Source organism: Sus scrofa, chromosome 1, assembly GCF_000003025.6.
Source record: "Sus scrofa isolate TJ Tabasco breed Duroc chromosome 1, Sscrofa11.1, whole genome shotgun sequence".
Classification (NCBI taxonomy): domain Eukaryota; kingdom Metazoa; phylum Chordata; class Mammalia; order Artiodactyla; family Suidae; genus Sus; species Sus scrofa.
Window position 1 is genome coordinate 163,672,829 of NC_010443.5, and position 20,167 is coordinate 163,692,995.

Below are 20,167 nucleotides of genomic sequence, written 5' to 3' on the forward strand. Positions count from 1 at the left end.
TTTAAATTGTATCCAGTAGGGCAGAGGATACAAAACAGAAAAAATAGGCACCTGTTCCTTGAGGAATCAGAGCTAGTAGGAGAAAAGGGCTACAAGAGACCTATGATGAAAGAAGGTGCACACACAGATTTGCAGTTTTGCAGTCTAAGCATTCAGCATCAAACAGGTCACGTTAGCCTGCTAGAAGTATGCAGGCATTTTCTTTTCTCATGCAGTTACCAATATAACTTCACCTGCCCAAATTATATACGGTGTATTTGGCATGTCTCCAAAATGGAATCAATTTTTGAACTTGTTTTAAGCATAGATTCACTTATAATAGGCTTAGTGTTAAAGTCTTATTAGTTTAATTTTACAGTTCCTCAACTAGCTCCAAATGTTTCCTTAGATGATTAAATATTCCTAAGTAGAAAATGAAGTAGGGAGTTCCCAATGTGGCACAGTGGAAATGAATCCAGCTAGTATCCATGAGGATGCAGGTTTGATCCCTGGCCTTGCCCAGTGGGTCAGGGATCTAGAATTGCGGTGAGCTGTGGTGTAGTTCATAGATGCAGCTCGGATCCTGCATTGCTGTGGCTGTGGCAGAGTCTAACAACTATAGCTCTGATTAGACCCCTAGCCCGAGAACTTCCATATACTGCGAGTATGGCCCCAAAAAGCAAAAAAAAGAAAGAAAGAAAACTATTAACTCTTTAAATATTTAGATTATTAGAGATTTTTAATATTCTTTTAATTAGGAACAAGAATTTAAGATTATGAATCTACTACACATACAAATTTAAGCCTTAAAATGGTCAGCTAATTTTTCTGTCACTACTGGAAACACGTGTAATAAATATCATTGAAATACAGTTCCACATATTTATAATTACCTATTTAGATCAAAATTCCCTTGAACAGAGATCACAGATGTGTCAAGACCAGAGGCTGATGTTGAGATACAAGACTGTCTTGTCTGACTTGAAAAGGAAGATGGAAAATGCATATTTTCTGTAGATGGGCTTGACTTCAAAAAGTATCTGTAATGTGAATCCAGGGAGATTTTTTTCTGAGAAAACACATTCTAGGAAACATGATCCTTAATCATGAAGGAAAAAAAAAAGCATAAATCATTACCTTCCAGGTCGTCTTAAATCTCTTATTTCTATATTCAAAAAGGGCAAGAAAAGATTGCCACAAAATGGGCATGTAGTATTGAGATTTGAATCATCTGCTGTCCAGCCAGCCATGATTTCCTCATCATGGACAAGACAATCACAGGTTCTACACCGAGAGCAGCTGGAGATGAGAACCTATGGGAGAAAATAGCACTTTATAAGGTAAGCCAGTTAGTACACATTGTGAACTAAAAGGCTTTTTTTTTTTTTTTTGATCTTTTTGTCTTTTTTTTAGGGCCACACTCACAGCATATGGAGGTTCCCAGGCTAGGGGTCTAATCGGAGCTGTAGCCACCAGTCTATGCTAGAGCCACGGCAATGTGGTGGGCTCTGAGCCATGTCTGTGACCTACACCACAGCTCACAGCAATGCCAGATCCTTAATCCACTGAGCGAGGCCAGGGATCGAACCCGCAACCTCATGGTTCCTAGTCGGATTCATTAACCACTGAGCCACCACGGGAACTCCTAAGAGCCATTTTAATTCATAAATCTATTGTAAAATTAAAACGCAGGCTTTAGAAGTTGTAAACAAAAAATGGACTATATTCAGTACATGATGTAATATACTCATTTTTGATTATTTCAGCCAAGTCTATTGTAACATTTTTGCCAGAAAGGTCAACTGGCATTTAGGTGAACATTTTTTTTAACCATTATAATTACCATAAAATCTGCCATGATTTTATGGAAAAATAAACCAGAGCATTCATTTATTAATACACAAATTACAAAAGGTGTTGGCAATTGCATGTTACAGATCCGTGCTACTCAAGGTGTGGTCACCAGACAGGAGCTGGTCCACAGACTCTTCCTGGGTTGTGATGAGCAAAGTAAAGCAACTTCGAAGAGGATTTAGAGAGAGACCTTTAAAGTAATTTGTTCTTGCTGTGACAGCTAAGTTGGTGATCAATACATTTTACAAGAGTACCAGCCATGACACGTTGGAAATTAAAAACAATAACAACAATAAAACCCTGGTCTGTCACTACAGACAGTTAAGAAGCATTGCTGGGCATAAATGTAAAGGCTGTCATTACATTAATACAGAAATTTCTGAGACCCTCAGAAACTTTGTAAACGGCAAAACAGAGCTCATCATTTCTTTTTCAGCTGCATGCAAATTTATTTTCCAAATTCATGCAAATTCGTGTGATATAGCAATATTCACAGATGTATTTGGAAGCAATTTTTACACCAAAATTAGGGAAAATTTTAAAGAGTAAAAGTATAACGTTTTCATTGTAAGAAACTGGGACGCGGCAGCACACCCAGCCCATATATATCAAACTGATATAAGGAATGAAAAACAAGCTTGAAAAACATTAAACAAATGTCAAAACTGCTCCCTGTATCCTCATCCAAAAAGCGTGCCTGCATAGCAAAATTGTTTATAGGGGTTAAGAGGACATATATAAAACACGGGGCAAATATGAATGCCAACAGTGAAAAAAATGTTTTTGTATGTTGACAAATAGCAAAAGGAGCATAAGACTTTCCTAAACAGAAAAAGTAGTATGACTTCAATAATCTGAAATACTGTTTAGTTTAAGTTTATTCAGGTGCAATATACATTCTGAACTTTTCATATGTCGTATATTTAACTTTTTATCTCTCTACTAGAGACCATCGATACTTAAGAAATGTAAATTTTAAGTGGTACATGAAGATGCTCTTTTGATTAAAACTGTACCTCCATTGCATAGTTCTGGAAGATATTTGCATTACTTGTGTTGCAGGAAGATGCCACTTCTGATTTCCCAGGTATGGCAAACTTGGACAAGGATCCTGTTCATTAATATAAAACAGAGAAAAACTTAAAATTAATGAAAAAGGATATGAGAGTTTTTCATCTTCATACATTCTCTGATTAAAAAACAAAGGTAGAGAATTCTTGCTGTTGACACGGTGGGTAAAGAATCTGACTGCAGTGGCTCTGGTCAGTGCAGAGGCCCGGGTTCGATCCCTAGTCTGGAACAGTATGTTAAAGGATCTTGCCACAGCTGCGGCTCAGATTCAATCCCTGGCCTGGAAACTTCCATATGCTGCAGGTGCGGCCACTAAAAAATAGTAACAAAAATTTTTAAAAAGGTAATTTAAGAAAAAACAAATAATGAAAAATGCTTACAATGCACGCATTTATTTTGAGTATACCCTTTACTTCAAGAAATGTGCTTTAATTTATTACTCACTGATTAATCACTTCATGTGTACAGGCTAGAAGGCATTCCAGTTGTTTGTAATGACCATTTTGCCATTTCTATTTCGACATGTTTAAGGCACCAGAAGTATTTAGTTCTAAAGTCTACAAAGTATAAAATAGTTGATCTTATTTCAGATCATGAAAAGAATTATTAACAATTCTCTGCCTTATAAGGATCTTTTAAAATCTGGAACAGAGAGTTTCCTGGTGGCTCTGAGGGTTAAGAACATGATATTACTGCAGTGGCAGAAGAATTTCTACCTGCCATAGGCAGAGGCAAAAAATTTAAAAAAAAAAATTAAAAAAACTCCGGGACAGTAATCTTGTTCTTAAACACCAGGGAAGAGTGCCATGTATATTCTTAAGAGGAATGGGCTATTAGTAGGTAATAAAATGACAACAACGAAAAGTAAGGGCAGTTCTGTGGTCAAATCAATTGCTGACACTAGCTACAGCTGGTTAGGAAAACTGGAGGTAATTCTACCTTTCCTACACTCTCCCCCCGACCCCAGTAGTTACTGCATTTTATGAACACCTTCATAAATATAAAGGTTAAAAAAGGTAATGGTATAAACTATGAGTTCCAAGAAAGAGAGGGGATAAGAGAACACGTTAAACACCGCCATGGGGATGCAATCAGTATAATCCAGATGAATGACCTGATTGCTTCAGTAAATAAATGACAAGGGGAAAAAAGAGGATAGCTCTAGAGCTTCTGCTGGCGCTAGGCCCTCCCGCAGAGAGATGGAGAGAGAGAGAGAGAGAGCAGAAACCTCACATCACCCTTCTTTTTATTTTATTTTTTACACCATCCTTTAAGATGCTTAGAACTGGTGGCCCCCAATCATCTTCTGTAATTCCTCTATGCTGAAGTTAGTTCCAAATTGCTATCTAGGAGTTCCTGCTATGGCACAATGGGATCAGTAGCATCTTAGGAGCTCTGGGACGCAGGTTTGATCCCTGACCCAACACAGTGGGTTAAAGATCCAGAATTGCCATAGCTGAAGCTTAGGGCACTATTGAGGCTTGTATCTTATCCCTGGCCCGGGAACTCTGTATGCCGTGGGGCAGCAAAAAACCCCAAACAAATAAACCAAATTTGCTATCTGTTAGCCTTGACTAACTCAATCATTTACTGCCTTTTGCATCTAATCAATGTACAATACAGAATAAATATTATTTTTAGCAAATATGAATCAGGTTGTGAGGTAAGTCTTATTAGGCTCAATAAACAGTTCTTGAATGTTAAAAAAATTAAGGGAGGGCGGGAAGCTAATCACCTGATTTCTTCCTGAATATGAGACGAGGGGGAAAAGAAGAGGAACAAAGATGAGACGAAGTTAATAGACACAGCAAACAAATGCAACAAGTACACCTTGTCTGGGTCCCAATTTGAACAAACCACCTATAAAAAGTTTTATGAGATAGCTGCGAACATTTAAACTAAGTAAATATTTTATATAAGCTATTATATGATATATACTGTCACATTTAAAAAATGATTATGGCAGTTCCCATCGTGGCTCGGCAGTTAACGAATCCGACTGGCATCCACGAGGATGCAGGTTCGATCCCTGGCCTTGAGCAGTGGGTTAGGGATCTGGCATTGCCATGAGCTGTGGTGTAGGTCACAGAAGTGGTTCAGATTCTGTGTTGCTGTGGCTATGGTATAGGTCAGCAGCTGTAGCTCTGATGAGACCCCTAGCCTGGGGTCCATATGCTACAGGTGTGGCCCTAAAAAGCAAAAAGTAAATAAACAAAAAATGATAATGATATTACAATTTTGTTTTTAGAAAATGAATGCTTCACAAAAGACACATACTGTATTGAGTCCATAAAATAGTCAAAAATGGCCAGGCTGACACAGCATTAAAAGATAATGTCCATCTGTGAAAGGAGTGGTGACTAGATGTCAGCATGAAAGAGTATTCTGGGTGCTGTTAATGTTCTGTTTCTTGATCTGATACTGGTTTTTGTTGGCCTCGGTTTGTGAAATATACAGTATTTATATACATGACAATATACACATTATACGTATAAAATAAATAATATACTAAGTAACATTAATAAAAAGTTTAAAATATAACATTAAAATATGTATGTTTTAGAAATACATTTTAAAATATTTATGAATGAAATTATATATTGTCTGGGATTTAATTTTATTTTGAATTTTTAGGGCCACACACATGGCATATGGAGGTTCCCAGGCTAGGGGTCAAATCAGAGCTGTAGCTGCTGGCCTATGCCACGGCCCCAGCAACGCAGGATCCAAGCCATGTCTGTGACCTACACCACAGCTCACGGCAATGCCAGATCCTTAACCCACTGAGCGGGGCCAGGAATGGAACCTGCATCCTCATGGATACTAGTTGGGTTCATGACTGCTGAGCCACAACAGGAACTCCTGGGATTTACTTTAAAATAATCCAGTGGGGAAGGAAAGAATGTTGGCAGCAGAAGAGAGAGAGGGGAAAAGATAAAACAAGATTGGCCTTTGTTGATAATTGAAGTTGCATGAAGGTACATGGGGACACATTGTGCTATTCCTTATACATATATTTTTGTCTTTTTGCTATTTCTTGGGCCGCTCCCTCGGCATATGGAGGTTCCCAGGCTAGGGGTCAGATCGGAGCTGTAGCCACTGGCCTACGCCAGAGCCACAGCAACTTGGGATCCGAGCTGTGTCTGCGACCTACACCACAGCTCACGGCAACGCTGGATCGTCAACCCACTGAGCAAGGAAAGGGACAGAACCCACAACCTCATGGTTCCTGGTCGGATTTGTTAACTACTGCGCCACGACAGGAACTCCTATTCCTTATATTTTTGTGACTGCTTGAATATTTCCATAATAACAGCCTCTTAAGCAAAGATGCAAATTTTAAAAATGTTATAATGCATTCATTCCTCATATCACATACCAGGATAAATTTCTTAATGATTAAATATCTAAATCAGGATCAAATATATTTTTGTATGATCACGAGATAAGAATGATTTTTATATTTAAAGCAGTTAAAAAAGTCAAGGAGTTCCCTTCATGGCGCAGTAGTTTACGAATCCGATTAGGAACCATGAGGTTGCGGGTTCAATCCCTAGCTTTGCTCAGTGGTTTAAGGATCCGGCGTTGCCGTGAGCTACGGTGTAGGTCACAGGCGCGCCTCGGATCTGGCATTACTGTGGCTGTGGTGTAGGTCAGTGGCTACAGCTCCTATTAGACCCCTAGCCTGGGAACCTCCATATGCTGCAGGAAGTGGCCCTAGAAAAGGAAAAAAGACAAAATAGTAACAATAATAGTAGTAATAATAATAATGATAAAGAAAAAGGTAAAAAAAGTGACAGATGTATATGGCCCACAAAACCTAAAATATTTACAATATAGCCCTTTATAGAAAAAGTCTACTGACTCCAGAAAATGTTGAAAAGGAAATCAGAGCAGTACCAGAAGAAAACAATGATGAACCTAAGGAAGGAGAAATCTTTCCTAATGACACAAAATCCAGAAGCAAGATAAATTTGATGATATAAAATTAAAATTTTTATGTTGGGGAAAAAATGAACTTGACATATTTGCAAAAAGTATCTGCCACTTATATAAGAGACAACAGGTTAATTCCCTAATACAAAAAAGAGCTATTAAAAATTTAGGAGTTCCCAGAGTTCCTGTGGTGGCACAGAGCAAACGAATCTGACTAGGAACCATGGGGTTCTGGGTTTGATCCCTGGTCTCGCTCAGTGGGTTAAGGATCCGGTGTTGCCATAAGCTGTGGTGTAGGTCAAAGACACGGGTAGGATCTGGTGTTACTGTGGCTCTGGCCTAGGCTGGCAGCTGTAGCTCTGATTAGACCCCTAGCTTGGGAACCTCCATATGCTGCAGGTGCGGCCCTAAAAAGGCAAAAGACAAAAACAACAACAACAACAACAACAACAAAAAACCTTAGGACTTCCCATTGTGGCTCAGCAGTAACAAAACTACTAGTATCCATGAGGACATGGGTTCTATCCCTAGCCCCACTTAGTGGAGTAAGTATCTAGTGTTGCCGTGAGCTGTGGTATAGCTCGCAGACGTGGCTTGAATTCCATGTTGCTGTGGCTGTGGCGCAGGCAGCAGCTGTGGGTCGGCTTCGACCCCTAAGCTTGGGAACTTCCATATGCCATGGGTACAGCCCAAAAAAGTGAAGAAGGAAAAAAAAAAAAAAAAAAAGAGCTATTAAAATTTTTAAAAAAGGGACCAACAAGTGAAAGTGAAATGTAGGCAAAGAAAAAGAAATACAAATAGTCCTTAAATATATAAACATAGTTTATAAGATAAATACAAATGAAAACTAAAATAAAATGAAATACATTCTTCACCTATCAGATGGCAGAAATCCCAACTTTACTAATATATTTTCTTCACAAGGCTGTGGGGAAATAGATACTCTTATATATTACCTGCAGGAATACAAACAGTATACCCCTGAGGAAGGAACTTGGCAATATCGCTTCAAGGAAGAAGTTGGAAGTATATGCCAAAGATACCCTGGCAAAAATATAATATGATGTACATGCATTATAGCATTATTTATAACAGTTAAAGATTGGGAACTTAAAGTCCATCAACAGGAAAATAGTCAACATAAACTGTGATACATCCACACATGAGGAATTATGCAACTGTAAAAATGAATGAGCTTATGTGATGGTGTAGAATGTTCTTCGGGATATAGTGCTAAGTGAAAAAAAAGCAAGAAGCAAGTTAAGGACAGTAGGTTACCTTTTGAGTAGGAAGACTAGGAAGTATTAACACATACCACACACACAATAGACAACATATATATGCATGCATTTTTAAAAAAGCTACAATGAAGGATAAATCAAAATGAATACAGTAACTGGTACAAAAATGGACATATGATTCAATGGAACAGAATAGAGAGCCCAGAAATAAGCCTAGACACCTATGATCACTTGATCTTCGACAAAGGAGGCAAGACTATACAACGGGGAAAAGACAGTCTGAAGAGGAAGTGGTGCTGGGAAAACTGGATAGCTACATGTCAATCAATGAAACTAGAACACACCCTCATACCACGCACAAAAATAAACTCGAATTGGCTTAAAGACTTAAACATAAGACACGATACCTTAGGGAGTTCCCGTCGTGGCACAGCAGAAATGAATCCGACTAGTATCCATGAGGATATGGGTTCAATCCCTGGCTTTGCTAAGTCGATAGGCGATCTGGCATTGTTATAAGCTGTGGTGTAGGCTGCAGATGTGGCTTGGATCCCACGTTGCTGAGGCTGTGGTGTAGGCGGGCAGCTGCAGCCGATTTGACCCCTAGCCTGGGAACTTCCATATGCCACGGGGGCAGCCCTAAAGAGAAAAAAGAAAAAAGAAAAAAAAAAAAAGAGAAAAAAGAACATAGGCAAAACATGCTCTGACATATACCATACAAATGTTTTCTTAGGTCAGTCTCCCAAGGCAATAGAAATAAAAACAAAAAATAAACAAATGGGACCTAATCAAACTTACAAGATTTTGCACAGCAAAGGAAACCATAAAAAAAAACAACAAAAAGGGAGTTCCTGTTGTGGCTTAACAGTAATGAACCCGACTTCTATCCATGAGGATGTGGCTTCCATCCCTGGCCTTGCTCAGTAGGTTAAGGATCCAGCACTGTCATGAGCTATGGTATAGGTCGCAGATGCAGGTCAGATCTCGTGTTGCTCTGGCTATGGTGTGTACTGGCAGCTACAGCTCTGACTGGACCCTAGCCTGGGAACTTCCATATGCCGCAGGTGTAGCCCTAAAGAGACAAACAACAACAACAACAAAAAAAAAACAAACTGAAAAGAATAAGCAACAAGGTCCTGTTGTATAGCACAGGGAGATATAGCCAATCACTTGTGATAGAACATGATAGATAAGATAATATGAGAAAAAGACTGTCTATACATATGTATGACTGGGTCAATTTGCTGCAGAGCAGAAATTGATAGAACACTATAAATCAACTATAATTTAAAAAAAAGAAAAGACAATCTATGGACTGGGAGAAAATAGTGGCAAATAATGCAACTGACAAGGGCCTAATCCTCAAAATATACAAACAACTCACACAACTCAACAACCAAAAAACCAAACAACACAATTGAAAAATGGGCAGAAGATCTAAATAGACATTTCTCCAAAGAAGACATACAGATGGCCAGTAGGCACATGAAACAATGATAAACATCATTAATTATTACAGAAATACAAGTCAAAATAATATAATTCAAAAAGATACATGCACCCCTATATTCATAGCAGCACTAATAATAGCCAAGACATGGAAACAAATGTCTATCAGCAGATGAATGGATTAAGAAGATGTGATACATATATATACAGTGAAATACTACTCAGCTATAAAAAAGAACAAACTAATGCCATTTGCAGCAACACAGATGCAACTAGAGATCCTCATAATGAGTGAAATAAGTCAGAAAAGGACAAATATCATATGTTATCTTATATGTGAAATCTAAAATATGGCACAAGTGATCCTATCTACAAAACAGAAACAGACTTTCAGACATGGAGAACAGACATGTAGTTGCCAAAGGGGTGGAGGTTGGGCGTGCGATGAACTGGGAGTTTGGGGTTAGTAGATGCAAACTATTACATTTACAATGGATAGTCAATAAGGTCCTACTGTATAGCAAAGGAACTATACCCAATCTCCTGGGATAGACCATGATGGAAAAGAATATAGAAAAAGAATGTATATATACATATGACTGAGTCACTTTGCTATACAGCAAAAATTGGCACAACATTGTAAATCAACTGTACTTTAGTAAAAAATAAAATTAAAAAAACAAAAATAAAAAAACAAGAGTAGAAAAGAGAAAAAATAATGAATCCAAATGGTTACCTCTAAGAACAGGAGAAAACAAGATGTAGGGGTGAGGATGGAAGCTAGATATCTCTGAAAAGTGCCCTGGTTCACTAATGTTTTGACTTTGGAGCCATGCAAATCTTTTACAAAATTAAAACATAAAGAAAAAAGTAAAGGTACCACATATCAAATGGAGTATGACAGAACTGTTTTGAGCAAACCTTCTAAGGAGGCAGAACTCTCCAGGCTTGTTCTGCTGAAATCAACTCCCTTGGTCCCTGAAGTGGCACTGCTCTCTTGAGAAGTGGCTCCTTCCACCTCGTGGCAGACATCTTCATCTGTTAAAGAAGTAGATTCAGAATCCTGGGCTCCCACTGAAGAAAGACTGGTACGATCAGAACTTTGATCCTAAGGACATAATTATAACCTTAATTTCTTTCATATTTAAAGTTAGTTATTTAAAAAGTCACTTCTAAGGTAAGGGAAATGCCTAATTACTCAGATGATCAGTTAATCAACATTACAACTTCTAGAGAAAAAAAACAACCAATTTTACAAGGGCATACTAATTTAGATAAACATAAGCTGGAGATCTGTTTCTAAAACTGCATTTTTTAGTTGGAGTAAAGCAGATACCTGTTAATTAGATAACTACTGACTTTATAAACTTTCTTTACTGTTAATTTTCTTCCCTGAAATCCCAGCCCAGGATGATATATTTTATATCTATATATTTTATCTATAGTGTAGAATAATACATTATTCGCTTTTAATTTATGTTTACATCATTTTATTCTTTTCCACAATACAAGTTTCAAAGACATAGTTCTAGTTTTCTTTCTCTCTTTTTTTTTTTTGGCTGTGCCCATGGCATGCAGAAGTTCCCAGGCCAGGGACTGAACCCTTGCCACAGCAGCAACCCAGCTACTGTTGTGACAATGCTGGATACTTAACCTGCTGAACCACAAGAAAACTCCTCTAGTTTTCATTTTTGAGAACACCAAAGTATAAGTATTTTTTCTGATTATATCTAAAAAGATTTTTGTATGAATAAAAAGTTTTTAAAAATAGCTGTAATTCCACTGCCCAGATAAATTTTTTTTTTTTCTAGCCGTGCGCATGTTACTTAGTTTTAAGATGGCTTTTTACTGGCTTTTTGGCCATGTCTCATTGCATTTTTTAAGTGGGTGCTCTAGAGATTACAATACATATACCTAATCATTTATACTGACTTAAAATTAGCATTATACCACTTCATATATAATAACTATAATGAATGTCAGTGAGTCCCTTAATCACTATAAAACATCTAATATATTGAAAAAATTCCATGAGATAATGTTCTAAACTTTGTTTTGGACAATTATAAGTATTTTAAGGTATTTAAGAGGTAAAAAAAACCCCAACGGTCTTTTCATTAACCACCTATTTACCATCTATTTTTCACTTTCTTCATTTTTGAAGACCCAGGTTTTTTTGTGATATCATTTGTCTTTAGCCTGAAGAACTTCCTTTAGCATACTTGATATGGCAGGTCTGCTGGACATGAATTCTTTTCCTTTATCTGAAAATATTTTTATTTCACTTTCACCCCTAAAGATTATTTTCACTGGATATAGAATTCTGGGTTGACAGGCCTTTTCTTCAGTGGGTTAAAGGTATTGTTCCACTGCATTCTTCCCTCCACAGATTATGATGGAAACACATGGTCATTCAAATCCTTATTCCTCTATAGGTAATGTGCCATTTTTTTCAATAACTTTAAAGATAATTTTTATTCTTATTTTTTTCCAGCATTCATTTTCTTATGAACAAATGGATGTCTTGGGTTTTTATGTATGTTAGGAGTGGTTTTCTTTTTTATCCTGTCTATAGTTTACTGAGTATCTGTAAATCTAAATCTTTTACCAAATTTGGGAAACATCATCCATTATTTCTTCAAATATCTTTTCTACCATAATCTTTCTCCAATTCTTCTGGAATTCTAATTATATGTCATACCTTTGGATACTGTCCCACAACTTTCTGAGGCTCTGTTCATTTTCATAAAGTCTCTCTCTGTTTTTCAAACTAGTAATTTCTATTACTCAGTCTTCAAGTTCACAGACTTTCCTCTATCAGCTTCATTCTGCTACTGAACCCATCCAATGAGTTTATTTCAGAGTGTATTTTTATTACAAAACTAAAGAGATTATTTCTATTTCTGGCTAAGAATTCCTTTCTTTTATTTTAAATGCATCTTTATTTTCTTTACTTCTGGGAATCTAGTTATAACAGCTTCTTTAAAATTTCTGCCTGATAATTCTAATATCTGGGTTACCTTAGGGTTGCCTTTCCCTTGAGAACTGGGCACATTTTCCTGGTTCAAGTAATTCTGGATTTTATTTTGAACACCATGAATGCTACACTATTTTATTAGACAGTCAACTGAGTTACATTCAGACTGTAATTTGTGTTTTGATTTTTGCAGGTGGTGATTTAATTCTCAGCTTAATTCTCTAAGATTTGTCCATGCTGGTCTGCATCTATCCCATGTGTGTATAGCTCAAGGGTGAGGCTGAGACTTGTGTGGGCCATACACAGAATTCAGAATCCTTCTTTCAGATTCCCCTCAGACTCTCTGGCCTGTAGAAGCCCCCTTCCCTGTTTCTAGGAAATAAGGCTTTCTCTTTAAGTTTTAGCTGCCAGGAATGTCATGCCACACTGTGGCTGCGACTTGCTCTTGGAGTAGAGATGTATGAGAAAGAAAATAGGAAATTCGCCTCTGGGTGGGTCCCTCTGCACAATCTGCTTTTATTTTTCAGAATTCTTGTACAGTTGTTTTTTGCATTTTGTCTAGAGTTTTTAGTTGTAATTAGTGGGAGGGATAGGCTTTAGTGGCCTGATGTCACCACAGTGGAACTAGAACTAAAAGCAGACATCTTTGCAAGTAAGGGACTATTGGTGGTAGAAGAGGATAAATGGAAAAGTAGAAAATACTAGTAAAACTTACCTTAGATGATGTGGTATACATGGTGAATCTTGAATACCATTTGCTTGCTTTTTCTGCAACTCCTTTTCCAGCAGTGAACATACTGTTTCTTAGAACATCTAGTTTAGGTACTAGTAGTGTATCTAAATTAAATGAAGGTGATGAATGGGTCAATGCAGCTTGAGATTCTTCCCTAAATGGACAAGTAGGTGAGAAAGCTGGAGAAGACCAGAGTCTATCCCTTGGTCTGTCCTCGCTTTTTGAATAACTTTTAGATTTCGTAAGTCTCACTGGCCTAGGAGAATTAGGAGGCAGGCTAGATCTTCTGCACGCCTTGACCAATGTTGGGCTTTTCTTAGTGGTTGCTTTATCATCACATGCTCGCTGTAAATCAATGCTTGGTGTACGACTTGTCAAAGGACTGGTCATGTTGTTCATATACATCACAATTTCTTCAGCTAAATCCCGCCTAGCAGATGGTGTTGAAATGCTTTTACTATCATCTTCCTCCTCCTCCCCCTCCTCTTTTTGCTGCTGTTCAGTCTCAGCAACCAATAGAGAGAGGGGATCAAATCCTGTTGCAACATCAGTTTTTTCAAAAGGTTTTACTGAAAAGCTGCTGTTCAAGCACTGACTCCTCTTGGGATTCTGTGGAGCAACATCAGCCGCTTTTGAGCCATCTGTTTCACCATCTAAGTCTTCTAAGTCAAAAATGACAGGAGAATCCACTTTATCTACCAAACAGTTAGAACCATCGAAAGGGGTATCATCATCACTAGATTCCTTTTCAAGACTGTCTCTTTTTGATCTTAAAGATGGCTTTCCAATATCAAGACTATTTGGTCTTGTGCTTTTTGAGATAACACTTGAAAGAATTTTTGCATCAGCTCCTAATTTTTCGACCATATCTCCCGGGTTTGCTTCCTGGTTAACTCTGTTGAGCATAAGTCCCATCAGTACTCCTCCACTAAGATTGCGGTTTCTATTTCCCCAGGACATTTGCTGTTGTAAATTAGGCTCATTGTCACTTTTATGTCTTTTCCTGAAGCATCGACTTTGAATGTTTCCTGTATCATTTGTATCCTCAAAAGATGATATTAAGGGTGGCTCAGATGTGCTTTCTGAAAAACAAGGAAAATGTTTTTAGCCATGAAACATGTAATGTGCAAATATAAATTGTCTTAAATACTTAAGACACTGGTAATGAAAATGCTAATAGCAAGCACTCATCAAGTGCCTGCTATTTATTTAATAGACGCTGTACTAGGCACTTTACTTACATCATCTACCATAATCTCTCCAACATCCTTATGGGTGGAGATACTCAGGGAGATTAACTATCTAGCTCAAAGTTACCCAGTCCTTAATTCAAATCCAGATCTGACTAGCTATAAGGGGAATGCTCCTAGATATAAGAATGTACTGCTTTCCAAATGCATAAATTAAAATTAGTGTTTATTCTTGGCATATTTAATAATAATAATAAATTTGTCAATTCCACTGAATTGATTACATAACCATGGTTATACAATTGTGGCTGTGCTAGATGACCTTAAGATTCTGAGTCTCCTCCTATAAAAATGGAAAACAAAACCAAAAACACTAAACCAAACCAAATTAAAGACAGCTGTGTTAGCTTTACTCATAAATAAAAATTATTTTAAAAACTCCAAATCATTATGACTATAGATGTGACTAAATAATTTTACCCTTGCTTTACGTAGTGATTCAAGTTTGTAACAGTCAAATGTGAAGGGCCACTTTGTATTCAGAAACACTGTTCACTGCTTTTTACCAAATTACTTAGGTACCTATACTGAAAGCAGAAATCTAGATTTCTGATCACTATAATTGTCCTTATTATGTGGGAGTCTTCTAAAGCATTAGTCTAGGTATGGTATTATCAACTATTCTCTTTATATGTTTTATCAACAAAATTAACTCTCTAAAATCAGACAGTTACTAAAAACATGCTTTTTTTCCTGCCACATGATGCAGTCAGGTAACACACTAGGACTATTAGCGACCATAAAAGCCTACAAACTAATATTGTCTAATAAGCATACAGCATTAACAAGGAAAATAGTAGAGAGGTGAAATATATTCTTTTTTCAGTACCAGCTTATGATTAGGTATATACGAAACCAAGAATACACTTTCTTCTGATATTCTGAGACACTTTCTGCTTGACAGTGTAAATACTATCAAAGACCCAAAGGAATCTTGAAACCCAAAGATAAACTCTGGGACTGCATTTAAATAGATGTGCAATGGTTCCTTTGCAAAGTCAGAACTATGCGACAGCCCCAAACAAAAGCTGATTATCAAATTATACCAGGGGTTGGCAACCTACACCTCTGAGCCAAAACTGGCCTGTGGACTGTCTCCAAAGGTTTTAACATTTTTAAAGAGTTGTAAAAATCACACATACAAAGAACAGGTGATACAGACTGTATGTAGCCTGCAAGGCCTGAAATATTTACTATCTGGCCATTTACAGAGAAATGTCTGATTCGAAGTTTATATACATGCTAAATTCCACCAGAAAAGGCTGAATACTGAGTGCCTTTAACACAGAGGCTGCAAGTTATTTAACTTCCTGGGGCCAGGTGGCTCTGTGACGATTCTAGGTAATGATGTTGAAGTGACAGTTTTTGAGGATTTCTGGGAAAACTTTTGCTTTTCTGGTACATGAGATAGCTGTGGCTGGTACTTGCCCATTCTTTCTGCCTTGCACAGGCAGGTGGTGCCTGAAGTCACCAGTGATTATATTATCCTCATGGTTAGGTCCAGAGTTCTGACGGCAAAGCTCCTGACCAACATTGAGCAATTGTTTACTTTGGAATTTATTGAGAAAAGAAACCCTCAACTTGTTAAAGCCACTGTTAAATCTTATTTTCTGAACCTTAAAGCTAAAGAATTGCTAGCTGATATACTAGTCCTTTTTCAGATCATTGAATATGCTCTGATCACCTTCCTACTATATGGCCTTTTACATACTGCGTCCCACTGCTTAGAATGCTCCCTTTCAATTCCTCCTTCAGAACCCCTATCCTCTTTTGTTTTCTACTCACCCTTCAGATCTAAGCTCAAAAACCATATGCTCAAGGAAACCTTTCCTGAACAAGGTCCCCCCAAACCCAGGATAGTCTACTATATGTTCTCCTAGCAACTCACAGCCCTTCTTGACAGTATAAGTATCAGTAAATGTATTTTTACACTTACTTAATTGATTAATGTAAAAAGTATTTACATTTACTGACAGTATTTAATATCAGTAAGTGTATTTTTACATTTACTGAATTGACTAATGTTTTCCCAACCCGCCTACCTATTTCTCCATGAAGACAGGGACAAGGTTTATTTTTTTGTTCCTTACTATATCCCAGTAGCACCTGGCATATGGTAGCATATAGTAGGAGCTCAAATAACAATTACTGGAGTTCCCATTGTGGCTCAGTGAGTTAACAACCCGACTAGTATCCATGAAGATGTGGGTTCAACTTCTGGTCTTGCTCAGTGGGGTAAGAATCCAGCGTTGCCATGAGCTACGGTGTGGCTCTGATCCAGTGTTGCTGTAGCTGTGGTGTAGGCAGCTGCAGCTCCAATTTGACCCCTAGCCTGGGAACTTCCATATGCTGTAGGTGTGGCCCTAAAAAAAGACAAAAAAAAAATAATAATAATTCAGTGAATGAATATTGCCTGCTGGCCAACAGACCAACCCAGAATATAACATAATAACATATTATGACATGTTATAGCTAAATGTGATAGCTAAAGATAAAAAGTTGAAACACAGAATGAGGCTTAAAAATTTTTAGAGCATGTTTTCCTACCTCACAGTATGTTTCATTTCAGAGTAAATTTTCTTGTGACTGAATGCTGAGCAATTCAATATACATTTTTCAAAATCTTAAAATTCCCAGGATAATCATGAAGTAACTATAGGGTGATGATTTTATTTCAATATCGAACCAAACATTAAAATATATCTTTGGTAACATCTACTTAAGTTTTCCTTAGTACCATTCCTTCAAATAAAGTAATTTGGTACCCCCCCAAAAAGATCTCTTTGGTCACTCCAGTCTTTGGTTTATTCCACTAAAGGAGAGCTTGGTTAGAAGCTCTCATTTATATAAGATATAAATACAATATACATATACTGTACTACAAAACATAAAGAAACCTGCAAAGTTCTTTGAATCCTAACATGTACTAACATATATGAAAAAAGTTATAGAAAAGTAAGTATGCCTATAAATCCCATATAGAATAAACCCATAGTACTTAACAGATGGGAAAGTTTTCAAGCCAAAAATCTTCAGGATAAACACTTCTAGTTTACACCTAGGAAACCTCTCATAGGCTTCTAAAAAACTTACTTGTTAAGCACAGAGGGCAATCAAAAGCCAGGTGCTGAATCATAAGCTGATTACTCTGATGAAATGGCAGAATCAAAGGATGGTTTACAATTATATTAAAATAGAAAGTTCATAAAAGCAGGTCTTATGAGAATGGCGAGCATGAATAGACAGTAATGAAAGAAGAAGAAAGCCAAGACTACCAAAGGCAGGTTACTAGGTTATTATTAGACAATGATTAGGAAGGACTAAATGGCTGTGAGGCAATTCCATGATACCAACGAAAAACATTTTAAGGTTTTAAGTTATAACAATTATCTAAGAAATGCAGAGTAAGATAGTTCATTTAACCTTTTTTTTCTGATAGCTAGAGCAGGGGTATGCAAACTTTTTCTCTCAAGGGCCAGATAGTAAACATTTTAGGTTTTGCAGGCCACCAGTTTCTGCAGCAACTCCTCAGCTCTGCCGACGTAGTGCCAAAGCAGGCATGGGCAACACATAAGGCAATGAGCTGGTTGTGTGTCAATCAACCTTTGTTTATGAACAGTAAACTTTGATTCATTCAGTTTTCATGTGTCCCAAAATATTCTTCTTTTGACTTTTTACCATTTGAAAAATGTAAAAACCACTCTGTACAAAAAACAGGCTGCAGTCCCCATTTGGCCCATGGGCCATAGACTGCCTACTCCTAAGCTAGAAGCATATCTAACTATGCTGCAGAAAAACAAACATCACTGCAGCAGGGCCATTTACAGAGATACTTCTGCCTTTACAGCACAAGTCCTTCAATATTTTTTTGGATTATAACATGATGCAGAAGTGAACTAATACAAAATAGAATATTGTAATTATTTAATACTAGAAACTCTAAATCCCATGTCCCTTTAGTTCCCTCTGCCCAGAATGGTCTTATGAAAAATTTGTGAGACCAAGTATTATCCTGGATCCTAAACTGACTTTTCCATTATCTAGCTGATAGCTTAGGTGATCTGCCAACAGTCCCAATATGCCTGAGTTTTCTCATCTTTAAAACAGTGTTAATATTCCCTCTTACTAATACAAACACTGCTGTAATAATATATACAAAGTAATATATAAAAGGTGCTTTGAAAAGAAAAAATATTAGGTATTGCTATCTAAACTATGGGAAGGACTATCCTTTTGCTCTGAAAAAAACAGGAACAATATGAGGACTAAGGAACTCTATGCTTCATTTAAAAAGTGGCAAGGTATGTGGTTCTCTCAGATAGATCACCTCACTTGCTCCCCCTTCCCTATTCCAAAAAGTCCCCACAGTTCGAACTCAAAAGATAGTTTGTACGTTGTAGGTTTGTTCCTTTACTTTGTTACAATAAAAACCTCAACAAAGTATTTATAAAATAAAAAATTTAAGCTACTAAGCTATACCAAGAGATGCTGTAAAAATATTAAAAAAAATAATGCTGGAGAATTAAAAAAAAAAAAAAAAAGTCACTAAGGAGTTCCCGTCATGGCACAGAGGAAATGAATCCCACTAGTATCCATGAGGATACAGGTTCAATCCCTGGCTTCACTCAGTAGGTTGGGATCCAGCATTGCCATGAGCTGTGGTGTAGGTCGCAGACATGGCTCAGATTCCATGTTGCTGTGGCTGTGGCTGGCAACTGTAGCTCCGATTCGACCCCTAGCCTGGGAACTTCCATATACTGTGGGTGCGGCCCTAAAAAACAAACAAACAAAACACTAGAAATCAGACACAAATTATTTTGCATACCAAGAGGTACACTATTCAACTTACCTGTGCTTTCTCCTGATATTTTATCAGCATTGTTATTTTTACTATTGAGGCGAACTATACTGGAAGAACTTTGATAATCGAGCTTAGGAAGACAATCAGCACTTCCTTTTGCACTCTCGCTTTCTGACACTGTAGAGATTAAAATGCAATTGTTAAGATGAAATCTATATACATCAGAAGAGCCATAAAGAGAAGTAGCTTTTAGTTCTAAATATTTCTACCTGAAAATAGGTGATAAGAAAATACTGAATACCTCTTTATCTATTTGTCAATTACAAATACGTGGTTCCATTTATTTGAGTCCCCAAGGTGTGTATCAAACAACTAAGTACTTGTCATGCATGAGGTCCATGCATACATTTTATATTTCTTCTTTGGTTGTGAAACACTGCTTTTTATAGGTGGAGGTAAGTGGGAAAATATAAGTCACAGACCATTAAAAAAAACTAAATAAAAATATTGGTATGCCCCAGAAAAGAGCTGCTGTTTGAAGAAATACATATTTCCACTATAAGAACAGCATTTGATTGGAGAGTGTTCTGCCACTGAGCCTGCACACGTCACATGTGAAGGATCTGTACAGTGGAACATTAGGTGGTGGAGAGGGCTTATAATGGGAGAAAAGAGGAGTTACAAAAACAAAATGAAAAATAAAATTAGTGCTTTGATGCTTAAAGTCACTTGTATTATTTATTTATTTATTTTGTCTTTTTAGGCTGCCCTGCAGCACATGGAAGTTTCTAGGCTGGGGGTCGAATCAGAGCTGTGGCTGCCGGCCTAAACCACAGCAACACAGAATCCGAGCCACATCTGTGACCTACACCACAG

General features: G+C 37.3%; 1 protein-coding gene across 1 annotated transcript in view; it reads right to left on the reverse strand.

The window, feature by feature from the left end:
- Nucleotides 1–20,167, reverse strand: part of DENND4A (DENN domain containing 4A) — a 128,817-nt gene that overhangs the window by 11,381 nt on the left and 97,269 nt on the right. Inside the window, 6 exon segments of the mRNA XM_021100187.1 lie at nt 873–1,019; nt 1,117–1,292; nt 2,850–2,944; nt 10,452–10,638; nt 13,223–14,322; nt 19,340–19,468. Of these exon segments, the coding sequence (XP_020955846.1) occupies nt 873–1,019; nt 1,117–1,292; nt 2,850–2,944; nt 10,452–10,638; nt 13,223–14,322; nt 19,340–19,468 (1,834 nt within the window).